This window comes from Culex quinquefasciatus, chromosome 3 (genome assembly GCF_015732765.1).
Source record: "Culex quinquefasciatus strain JHB chromosome 3, VPISU_Cqui_1.0_pri_paternal, whole genome shotgun sequence".
In the NCBI taxonomy this organism is placed as follows: Eukaryota; Metazoa; Arthropoda; class Insecta; order Diptera; family Culicidae; genus Culex; species Culex quinquefasciatus.
Genome location: NC_051863.1, coordinates 36,496,334 through 36,508,570, shown reverse-complemented (window position 1 = coordinate 36,508,570; position 12,237 = coordinate 36,496,334). Strand labels below are relative to the sequence as shown.

General features: G+C 35.5%; 1 protein-coding gene across 2 annotated transcripts in view; it reads right to left on the bottom strand.

Annotated features, from left to right (window-relative positions):
- Positions 1-12,237, bottom strand: part of LOC6039745 (ATP-binding cassette sub-family G member 4) — a 73,145-nt gene that overhangs the window by 33,978 nt on the left and 26,930 nt on the right. For both annotated transcript variants that reach the window (XM_038258726.1, XM_038258728.1), the window contains exon 2: positions 5,046-5,691. In XM_038258726.1, the coding sequence (XP_038114654.1) occupies positions 5,046-5,458 (413 nt within the window). In that variant the 5' untranslated portion in view covers positions 5,459-5,691. The remainder of the gene's footprint in view (positions 1-5,045; positions 5,692-12,237) is intronic.

Here is a 12,237-nt window from a genome sequence, read left to right as displayed (position 1 = left end):
AGAACCCGGTGGTTTAAGTGTTTGACGTGCGAGTGTGGGTTCAGAAAGTGGGAGTGAACAGTTGGAAGACAAAGTGAAGTAATCAAATCAAATAAACTTTTTCCCATGATCTCGACCTCTTTTTCAATCACTCTTTCCAGGAAAACTTGCGGGGTTGAAATAACAGGTCCCAAATAAGGATTGACGTTGATGGCCTGATTTTTGTTTAATTTTAAATTTAGATTATTCTTTCACAAAAAAATAAATACAATAAAACAACGAAAACGCTGTCTCAAAAATTGTTCAAATGTACAGAAAATGACAGACTCTTATTTAAAATATAATTAAATACTTAAACAGCTTTAATCACATTCAATTAACAACACGTCATTCTAAACCAACACAATCATCGCAATTCGAAAACCATAAAACCGAGACTAAACAAAAGTCGCGGCTTCGGAAATTGAAGTGTCGTGCAGCAGCGGGTTTCCTCGAAATTCGCGATTCATCAGGTTTTTTTTATGTACACATAGTTCTTGCCGGCTGTTTTGTTGCTTCTTCTATGTTCTGTTGCCTAAACACAACATCCACCACCAATCCCGCTGCGTGACATCGCACTGACACATTCGCGAAAATCAGCCGGAAACCAGTTTGCAGCGAGGTTCCCCGCGGCCCGAACGTCGCGAATGACAGCGCAGGAAGGAACCGAGGCGATAACAGCAAAAAGTTCGGCCAGGCGAAAAGCATGTTGTTGATGGTTTTGTTTATTTGGGCTGTGTGCTATCAATTTGTTTTCGATTTTTTGTTGTCAATTATTGCTTCTTTTCAACTCTAGATTTACAACTTTTAACTGAATTTGGTTTAAAAGTTAGCATTGAACATAAAAACACATAACAATGTCAAATGTGAAAAATAATTCATAAGCACCATTATGGTTTAAGCAACTTTTTATGGTTCAATGCTTAACGCAATTTTATGCTATAATTTCTATAGCTTTAATTCAAGTTTTGATATTACAAAGACAGAGTGCCACAGTTCTAAACCTTCCACTCATAAAAAAAGAATAGTAAGCATTGTTCCACTTCTTTTTGTTGTTGTTGTAAAACCGCAATAACAAAGCAGGAGGCTGTTGTAGCACAAGCACAGAATTTTTTAATAGTTGTAGCATTTTTCAAAAGACTTTTTGGACTTGTTTTCATGTAACATTTGATGTTTTAGGACTTTTTTACTAACTTTTTATGGGTAATTCTCTACCAACTCACACGAAATCGGGAAAAGTTGCCCCGACCCCTCTTCGATTTGAGTGAAACTTTGTCCTAAGGGGTAACTTTGCAGGATAATTTTTTAGAGTGTAACAATGTTATACAAAATTGTAGAGCAGGCAATTACAAAAAAATTGATATATAGACATAAGGGGTTTGCTTATAAAAACATCACGAGTTATCGCGATTTTGCGAAAAAAAGTTTTGAAAAAGTTACTTTTTGCGTTTCTCTTTGTTTCGTCGTCCGTGTCTGTCGCGGATGACCATGAACGGCCATGATCGATGACGACCTACTTTTTCAAAACTTTTTTTTTCGTAAAATCGCGATAACTCGTGATGTTTTTAAGCAAACCCCTTATGTCTATATATCAAAATTTTTGTAATTGTCTTCTCTACAACTTTGTAGAACATTGTTATACTCTAGAAAATTACCCTGCAAAGTTAGAAAAAAACACGAAATTTTAAAATGAAAAATTTTGTTATAAATGAAAAAATGACCCTTCTGGGTCAATGTAGATTCGAAAAGTACATTAAATTTCCCATAAAATTTTCCAAAAAAATTTACAGTCGAGTAACGGAAAATGGGAGAATTTTTAAAACTTTTTTAGTGTTTTTTTCGATGAAAAATACTTTTTTTCGGAATTCTGAGCACGCCATCAAATCGGGCGTCTAATTTTACATAAAAGTCCCTTTGACACCAAATTTTTATCTCATCACCGTTTCAGGCTGCAAATTATTGAAAAACACCTCTTTTTTCGCATGCTCAAAAATGGAAGGGGTCGTACCGCCCCTCCGTCACGAGATATCAAAAACGGACCTCGGATTCGTGATCAGGGACAAAAGTTACCCCTTAGGACAAAGTTTCACGCAAATCGAAGAGGGGTCGGGGCAACTGCTGTGTGAGTTGGCGGAGAATTACCCTTATACATTGGCGTTACTGTAAATTACGATTGAAAATTTGTTATTTAAAAAAAAAATCTTAGCTATATCATATTTAAATACAAAAAAATGATGATTTTCCATTTTTTTTTATAGACAGTGGATCCATAAAAGATGATTTCTAGATTACATTTTCAAAACAATCAATGAGTCATGGGTTTTCTTAAAAACATAAATATTGAAATACATGCCGTAGTTTCAGCATTTGCATGGAAAAAGTGTTTTAAAAATGCATTTTGCACTAGTTAAGTTGTTTTGCAAAAATTTGTTTTCAAAAAATGTAAGATTTAACGAAAACAAAAATGTTAGCGAAAAACAAAACTGTTTGCGATAATGAACATCGAAAATAAATCTTTAAATAAAATTTGTACCAGCCTAACCGTACACAGTCAAAAAATGGCAATATTATATCTGTATAATGCATCATTCTGAGCTCTAGCGCTTTTTAGTCCATTAAAGCATACAGTATGTAAAAAAAGTATTTACACCCCTTGGGCACTATGCACATTTTGTGATGAAACATGTAAAAAATTTAAAGTTTGACAGGAACCTAGTACTACGTTTTGTTCAGAAACTCATGCCAAACATTTTGCTACAAAAAGCTCATAAAAAAATTATTTCTATAAAAAGTTATATAACAAATACTATAACGAAAATAAAAAAGGTGCAAAAAAAGTTTGTACACCTTTTGAAAAATTAACATAAAGAATGTTATTTGTTGACAAATCACCATAAATCCAGTCTCCCAACTCCAAATAGGCATCCTTGACTGATTTAAAAAATAATTTTGATTGAATATAAAGTTTACTAACTACTTAGTATAAAAGTTTATATAACTCTGGAAATTCTATATAAAACTTATCTAAACTTTATTTTGCAAACTTTCAATTTAACTAAATGTCAATACATTACCATAGAATTGCTAAATAAACATTTTGGAGTGGGAATATCACCGTTTTGGGGGTCTTTGTATCGATAGAATAGATTTTTAGTTGGAATTTCGTACCAACCCGGAATTACGTCGTCGGAAAATCCGCCGGCATCCGAACCGGTCCACGATTCACAAGTCAACCTATGTGGCATCGGAAAGGGCATAAAATTTCCGATCTTTTGATACCCATACATCTAGGTTTACTTTAAAACCTACGTTTTTAAATACCTGGGCAAAAAGTAAGTTTGATCTACGAGAACAAAAATTACGAAATTCCATACATTTTTGGCAGGTTGCTCAAACGAAACCATAACAACGTTTTTGCTTAGGTATTTAAAAACGTGGGTTTTATAGAAAACTTAGATGTATGGGTATCAAAAGATCGGAAATTTTATGCCCTTTCCGATGCCACATAGGTTGACTTGTGAATCGTGGACCGGTTCGGATGCCGGCGGATTTTCCGACGACGTAATTCCGGGTTGGTACGAAATTCCAACTAAAAATCTATTCTATCGATACAAAGACCCCCAAAACGGTGATATTCCCACTCCAAAATGTTTATTTAGCAATTCTATGGTAATGTATTGACATTTAGTTAAATTGAAAGTTTGCAAAATAAAGTTTAGATAAGTTTTATATAGAATTTCCAGAGTTATATAAACTTTTATACTAAGTAGTTAGTAAACTTTATAAATATTCAATCAATATTATTTTTTTAATCAGTCAAGGATGCCTATTTGGAGTTGGGAGACTGGATTTATGGTGGTTTGTCAACAAATAACATTATTTATGTTAATTTTTCGAAAGGTGTACAAACTTTTTTTGCACCTTTTTTATTTTTGTAATAATATTTGTTATATAACTTTTTATAGAAATCATCTTTTCATGAGCTTTTTGTAGCAAAATGTCTGGCATGAGTTTCTGAACAAAACGTAGTACTAGGTTCCTGTCAAACTTTAATTTTTTTACATGTTTCGTCACAAAATGTGCATAGTGCCCAAGGGGTGTAAATACTTTTTTTACATACTGTATAAAACAAGCCTTACCCGGCAAACTTCGTCCTGCCCTTTTTTGGTGTCCTGACGTTTCTTGCTTGTTTGCTAATTCAGCCTCCTGTGATCAAAATTTGTTTTTACGCAACTTTCTTCATACCATTTGCCGATACTCCGGAATCGGTTCCGGAGTGGCCAAAGTGTCAATTAGTTAGTGTATAAACCTTCCTTGGTCTTACACGAACCCAACGCAACAAAGAGCATCTCGATCCGACCTTCCGTGTTGAATTGATTCGCGTTCGAACAAAACCGTCGAAATTTTTTTATATACCGTAAACTGGGGTGACTTTGATAGCCCGGGGTGACATTGATAGAAATTTGATTTGGCCACTATTTTTGATACATCTAATGTAACAGTCACACCTTTATGCTTACATACTCAAAATTCTCAAAAATGTTTAAATATTAATTTGACGGACATTTGAAAAACTCGTGACGCAGGGGTAGCGGCTTCGGCTGCCGATCCCGATGATGCTATGAGACGCGGGTTCGATTCCCGCCTTATCCACTGAGCTTCTATCGGATGGTGAAGTAAAACGTCGGTCCCGGTTTCTCCTGTCTCGTCAGAGGCGCTGGAGCACAAATCCCACGTTAGAGGAAGGCCATGCCCCGGGGGGCGTAGTGCCAATAGTTTCGTTTTTTGAAAAACCTATCAAAGTCACCCCGAGCTATCAAAGTCACCCCAGTTTACGGTATATAGATAGATATCACGACAATTTCCAAAATCTTGACAAGAGAGAGTAAAGACTAGTTCAAATGCAAATTTGTCTCTTTAGAAAAAATGGCATTTAATCCATTTCGACGACTTTCACCAGAAATTCCAATCCACAAAATCCTTAGAATAGTAACCCTTAACCCGCCTTCACCTTCCGTTCAACTCACCCAATGGTCCCGTTTTTGAGATTGTCCACGAGCGTCGGTGGCGACTTGCAACGCACGTTCTGGGTGTACGAGTTGTACGCGACCGCCGTCAGGTCCGCACTGTTGGACAGGTTGAACAAATTGCTGAAGCCCGTCGCGGTCGTGGCGCCTCCAGCCGTAGTTGCGCTACCACTTCCGGATGACGGCGGAAGTGGCACGGGACAGGACGACGCTGCTGCGCTGGCCAGTGGCGTCGGCAGAAGGGGCGCCGAGGCGGCCAACGATGCGTTAATGTCCACCACGGATACCTCGGTCAGCTCGTAGTGGCCGTGGTGGGCTGGTCCACCGCCGGTTCCTGGCCCCATGACTCCGCCACCGGCGTTCATCAGCGTGGCACTGTCACTCCGGTGGATTGTCCTGACGGAATCGGCCATTTTGGAGATTCTTTTCCCGGACCGTTACGGATTTTTGTCCTCGAAGACCTCCCGCGAGTGTGGCTAGGGTTGACCGTAACCGCGAAAACTTTTCGTTCAGTTCATTTTGACTGCAAAGCGTATTCCAATTTGACCTGTTCCACTCGGGAAAAGAGAGATTTGTCACTCCGGTGGTGATGATTCTAGCGCAATTTATTTGAGCTCAAGTTTTTTCTGTGTGTGTTTCAGCAGATCTGCAAAAAAACATGGAGAGAAAACGGAATACGTTAATTTGACATGAATTTAGCCAGGGAACACCGCAGCACCGGATAGGGTTTCGCCTGTTTCAATATTATTTTAATTATATGGTCCTCGAGGGGACACATCAATTAGGTGGTTTAACGCTAGAGAGAGCTTTCCTCTGATGTACGGGGGATGATGCGTGTGAGTCGTGTCGTGCTGGAGATAATTGCTGCGAAACGAACGGGGACGATTGTTCGCGAAATTGAAGCTACATATTTGGTATAATTTAGGAAGAAATATGAATGCCATCCCAAAAGTTGAAGGGAACATGAAAATAAACACATCAAAAAGGTTCCTTTAATAAAACGTATTTATTATTTGAAACTTAGGGAACAAGCAAAAATAAACGAGATTTCAAATTTTAGCCGAATTTTCATATACTGTAAGCTAAAGTTATCCAAAAATGCTTTATACATTATTATTCAGCAATTCCCCACGAAAACAGCATGAAAAAAAAAAATACAAAAGTTCTCGGATCGGGCTCTACATTTTTCTGGGGGTTCCCTCGCCGAAAAACCTAGAATCGAATTTTTTTGTTTGGTGATTAGGGTGACCTACGCTGTGTTAGAGTGGTCTAAAAATGGCGATTTTCGTCGATTTTCGCAAAAACCACTTTTTTCGAAAAATCGCGCTCCAAAACCGGAAAGTGACGAAATCGGCAAAAAATCAACTTTTTCACTAAAACTCCGATAACTTCAGCGATGACCTATACACCCTTACCAAAAATCATGATTTTATTGAGTTCCAAATCCCACTTTTCATACGATTTTTTGAGTTCAGGTACTACAACCATAAAAATAATTATATGGGTTGAACTGAAAAAATCGTATGAAAAGTGGGATTTGGAACTCAAAAAATCATGATTTTTGGTAAGAGTGTACATTAGGGTGTTTCATCCAAACAAAAAAGTTCTCAGAATCAGGCAAACCGAGGTTCCCCTAGTAGAGGATACCCATAGGGACTCTCATGCCAAATATCAGCCCATTTGGTTGAGAATTGGCCTGTCCCCAGCGGTTTAAAGTTTACATGTAAATTACTATGGGATTTTTATGCTTTTCGTTCAATCGTTCCTACAGGTCTGGGGACAACATGGATTCACTCGGAATAAAGACAGATGTGTAGGGGATGGTCCAAAGAACAAATTCCAGAAGGAATTAGGTTTGTCCATTCTGTCCCCAAGGTGCGCATTGGATCGACGTCCGGTGTCTCCAGAATCAACGATTCATCCTTCAAATGTACGCATTGTCATTAGTATGCTATGACGGCTAGGTGAAAATTACGACGCCTCATGTCCGACGGTGAACACGTGGCAGAGCATTCACTCAAGTTTTGGATCAGAAACATATTTAAAGTAAAAAAATTATAATTTTTGATGTTCCTGTAATAATTTGAACTATTCCAAATAACCTAACATGATGATTTTGTAATAATAATGCAATCGATGCTTCTCCACGTGTTCACCGTCGGACATGGGGCGTCGTAATGTCACAAATCAGGAACTTAAAGGAAAGGTTCCATAAAAAGCTCCGGCAGCAACTTTGTACTTGTTCCTATATCATCGTTTATTACAGGGGTGCCCAACCTTTTGGCCCTGCGGGCCAGATCTGATTTTTCTGATGGAGTAGCGGGCCGGAACTAATGTTGAAACAAGTTAAAAAAGAAGACAATCTTTTTTCATAATATAACTTTGAAAAGGTTCTTTTAAAGTAAACAAATCAATAAACGAGTATTGCAAATAAGATTCTTGGTTTTAGGAAAAAAAATATCTGTAAAAAATGTGTATTACCATCATTGATTATAAAAAAAAATATCAAAAATTCATTGGTCGTTGCAAATTTTTCAAAAGCTTAATTACTCCAACACAACAATATATTTCAAAAATCAACGAGGCATTATAAAATTTATTAAAACTAAATTTGGATCAAAATTACCTTACAAAAAAAAAAAACACTTTTTACATTGTTGTTCAAATTTATAACAAAATATTTCAAAATGGTTTTAAAAATGTTGAAAAATGTATATTGAATAGTTTAAAATTCGTTACTTCTCAAATTTCAGTAAACTATTGAAATTTATGAAAAAAATAAAGTTTTGTTCCCTGATTTCTTGATTTCTTGTTCATAAATGAAACAAATATTTGCAGTGATCTTTCTTTTCAGAATGAATTATTTTCTTTTTAACAGTTGTTTTCAAAAATTCCAATATTTTTTGCTTACTCATTTATTAAAAAATAAATTTGAATCATGTTCTTCAAAACAGAAAAGCATCAATTTGTAGTAAAGAGAGTAAAAACTGAAAGAAGTTTGAATTTAGTGTCTTTTTATACATTTTTTTACAAAATAATCTATATTTCAACGCATTGGATAATTTAGTTTCCTGTGTCATTTTTCAGTTTAATGTTTAGTATAAAAATGATAAGAATTAATTTCAATTATAAAGAATATAGATTTTGAAAAACAAAAGACAAAATTCAAATAAATGTTGGAACAGCAACATTTTATAGCAAAAGAAAAAAAACAAACAGAATGTTTCTCATTTAATTTTAGTTAAAACAGTTTTTTTTTTAATTTATACACTCATTTTAATAGTTGAATATTTTATGAACAGCCTTGAGTTGAGGGCCGGTCATAGAACTATTTTGAAAAGTCGTCGCGGGCCGGATCCGGCCCTCGGGCCGGGCGTTGGGCAGGCCTGGTTTATTAGAAGGTAAATTGTGCATTAATCATTCGAATAATGATGTGTGGGTTGCTTTTTCTTCACATAAAGTATTTTTAAATAGTATTAAATTTGATGGTGCATTTCTTTTTCTCCGTGTATCTCTTTTTGTCAAAGCAAAATCCGTGTATTTTTTTCTTAAATGTCTTTTTCAAATACTGCAGCTTTGTTCAAAGCACCAAATCGATCAGAAAATATAACGTAAATGATGCATTTTGAAACAAATAAAGACTTTTCGATATTTTTTAACAGATTTAGAATAAAAATGCAAAAAAACAAAAAAAAAAATAAAAAAATAAGTTACTATTCAAAGTTGAATGAAAAGATAGTTGAAAATGCATTTTACACCAGTCCACTTGTTTTGTAATCATAAGTATTAAAAAATTACCGGCATACCGAAAATCACTAAAATTCAAATAATTTTTTAATAAGGCCGATGCAAATATTTCAAATTTGCCCTGGCCGAGGTCAAGGGGGGGGGGGGGGCAAAAAAATAAAAAAATATAAAAATTTAAATAACAAGCTATAGTCTTCACATTTAAATGAAAAAAGTGTTTTAAAATGCATTTTACACTAGTTCAGTTGTTTTGCAATCATTAGTTTTCAAAAAATCTAAGATCTGACAAAAACAAAAATTGTATTGAAAAAAAAGATTTTGCATCAAAAATTTTCAAAAAATCTTAAGATTTTTAAATAAACCCAAACATGCTATAAATGATTTTAAACGCAGGAGAATGCATTTTAATTTGATTTCAGCTGGTTGCCCTTGAATTTTCATTGAAATTTTGAAGTTTATTGTAAAATTTTTTTGCCCTCTGATTTTTCGGACCAATTTTGAAGGGGGTGACAAAAACTTTTAAAAATATTTGTACCAGCCTAAAACCAAACATGCTAGCTATTGTGATGAAGAAAAAGAAAAAAAAAACAAATAAAATTTATGCCGAAGTAGGTTGTCTAAAGTGTTCAGGAATTGTTGTTCCAAAAATGTTTATAATTTTTTCTCAATTTTCATTCTTAACATTAAAGGTTGCAAAGGACACCAAAAAGAAAATGTACAGAACGTTCTAAAATTTTAATTTTATGATTTTTTGAATTGAAAATAAAAAAAAAGTAAATAACGACAAAAAATAATTCGATCTTACATTAAGTTCACGTATTTAAAGCACTTGAAAGCTTTTTTTTGTATAAGATTTGACTAATTTACATGGATTCAAATCCTTGATTAGTTTAGAATCAACTTTAGTGTTCTATAAAAACTGTTTCATCACAATAAAAAAAGTTTAAAAATAAAATAATAAAAATAAAACAAAATAACTTTTTAAACCCATATAAAGTGCAAATGCTTTACAATGTAAAGTTGTTTTCCTTACAAATGGTCACATTTAGGCTAAAACTGGACAAAAATAGTGCAAAAGCAAACTAAACAACAGTGCCACCATAACAAGCCTAACCATTTGAGCTCAACTGGGGTTCACGCGACGACGACGATTCTTGTTGAGGAAATGGGAAAACTTTGCTCGAAACATGGCAGCTTCTAAATATGATCCGACAAGGATGTCCTCTGGTGCACGTTTCTCTAGAGTTAGGTATACTGCTTTGGAGAAGTGGAAAAGTGGATGCAAATGAAGGGTGGACTCTATTTGGATTATTTTCATACATGGGTAGTTCGTTTTAAAACTATGGTTTTGTTTAAAACTGTCCAAGTACCGTCTGAAAGGGGGCAGAAACACAGTTCAAAGTGCTAGGTCGAGGTTGTCCGCTCGAATCAATATGCTAATAACAGTGTTTTATCCTGACTTTTTTTTAACCCGCCTGGAGCATAATGCTTTGGTGTTATACATGAGTACATGGTTGGATTGCTCCAATGTTCGTATCCTGCAAGCCATCCACTCATCCGTAGGTATGTATTTTGCAGCTCTAAGGGAAGTGATTTTCCATTGAAACTTTTTTGCTGGTGTTGCTTTAGTGCAGACTATTTTTGGCTAGTTTGCAGGGAAAGACATTCTTTTGACGATTTTCCGGTTAACTGCACCGGTGATTCTTTCTAGTGAATTTCGATGGTAGTGGATAATCCATTGAAGACTATGGTTTAATAAAAATAGAAAAAAAAATCTTGAGAAAGTTTAGACTGATTACACATTGAACTATCAATTCTTGGTACGTGCGTCCAAGACGATGACGACCTTAAAATTGCTCATGAAACTTCTACTATTTGATGCAACTTCGTAAGTAAGGTCGTAAATCCCAACCTTATAAAGCACAAAGCAAGATACACCTTAAAAACTTGTCAAACATCCCTTAACGTTAGATTCCTGCAAACAAACGTCAAACACTGACACTTTACTTTATGAAATCCAAACTCCAACTTCCGTGCCTCCTTTCTTCAATCAATCTATCGAAATTCGAGCAGTCCAAAAATAGCCCGACCAGAGTAGAATACACGTCACGCCGGTATCATATCAAGCACCGAAATGAAGCGACGGGGGTGGGTGCGTTTTGAATCGATAAATACCGCAACCGACTTTGGGCGGTAGATTGGATTGACGACGGGATGGACGGGTAATATAATCGAATCCGTGGAATTGATTCCTCCCCTCGTGATGTTTATTATTATTTATGGTCGAGCGCCATCATCGGCAGAGCCGCGCATTACGTTTAACGAGCAGATTTCCTTTGGATAATCCGGTGCGATTGGTCGTTTAGTTTTTGGGGACTTATTGATACAGAATGAAAGTGAGGATGAGTATTAACGCTTCAATTCAGAACATAAAATATAAATCAAATGGCAAACACAACGGGTGGTCTACGAACTTTGTTTGAAGTGAGTACTTTTTGTCGTAATTACTAAGACTTCAAATGCTGTATTACTCTTGTTCGTATAAATGTCTCATATGAGCAATTTTCTCAGACTTCGGTCATTCGATTTTTTTTGTATTTTTTAATCCGGCTGAAATGTTTATTGGTGCCTTTGGTATGCCCAAAGAAGCTACACCCAAAACTGGCAGCGCTAGTCCGAGAGAATGATGGTCTCGAGTCGAGAGAATAGTGGTACCATTCACGGACGCAGAGAACACAGCTCGAGATGGGCGATAGAACTATTCTCTCGAGGTTCATTTGCAAAAAAAGTTCATCCGTCAAACAAAAAACCAAAAGTGTCGACAACGGGAATCGAACCAGAGACCTTTGACAAACCAATCCAATGACTTAGCTGCCTCGGCCACCACAGCTTGGTGACCAAGAAGAAGTCAGAAGTCGATGTATGACACTTGTTGGAGATTTATTGATTCAACTAACGAATGAACTCATTTGTTATGATGGTGTGAGTTGGTACCATTATTCTATCGATTTTGGCACTGAGCCCTCAATAAATTTTGAGAGAACGATTATCTTGACTCTGAATTTTGGGTGTATTTTGTATCAATAGTTTATCCATATAATTTTCCATACAAATTTGGCAGCTTTCCATACAAAAATGAATTATGAAAATTCAATAATCTGTATCTTTTGAAGAAATTTTTTGATCGATATGGTTCTTGGCCAAAGTTGTATGTATGGATAAGGACTATACCGAACAAAATGATGCAGGGTAAATTTTTTTTGTGACTTTTTAATTTACCCTTTTGTCACTTAAACTTGATTTGCAAAACATCACTATTTTTGTTTTATTTTCTGGTATGCTTTAGGGAACATCAAATGCCAACTTTTTAGAAATTTCCATGTTGTGCAAAAAATCTTTGAACAAGTTATGAATTTTTTAATCAATACTGTTTTTTTCAAAAAAT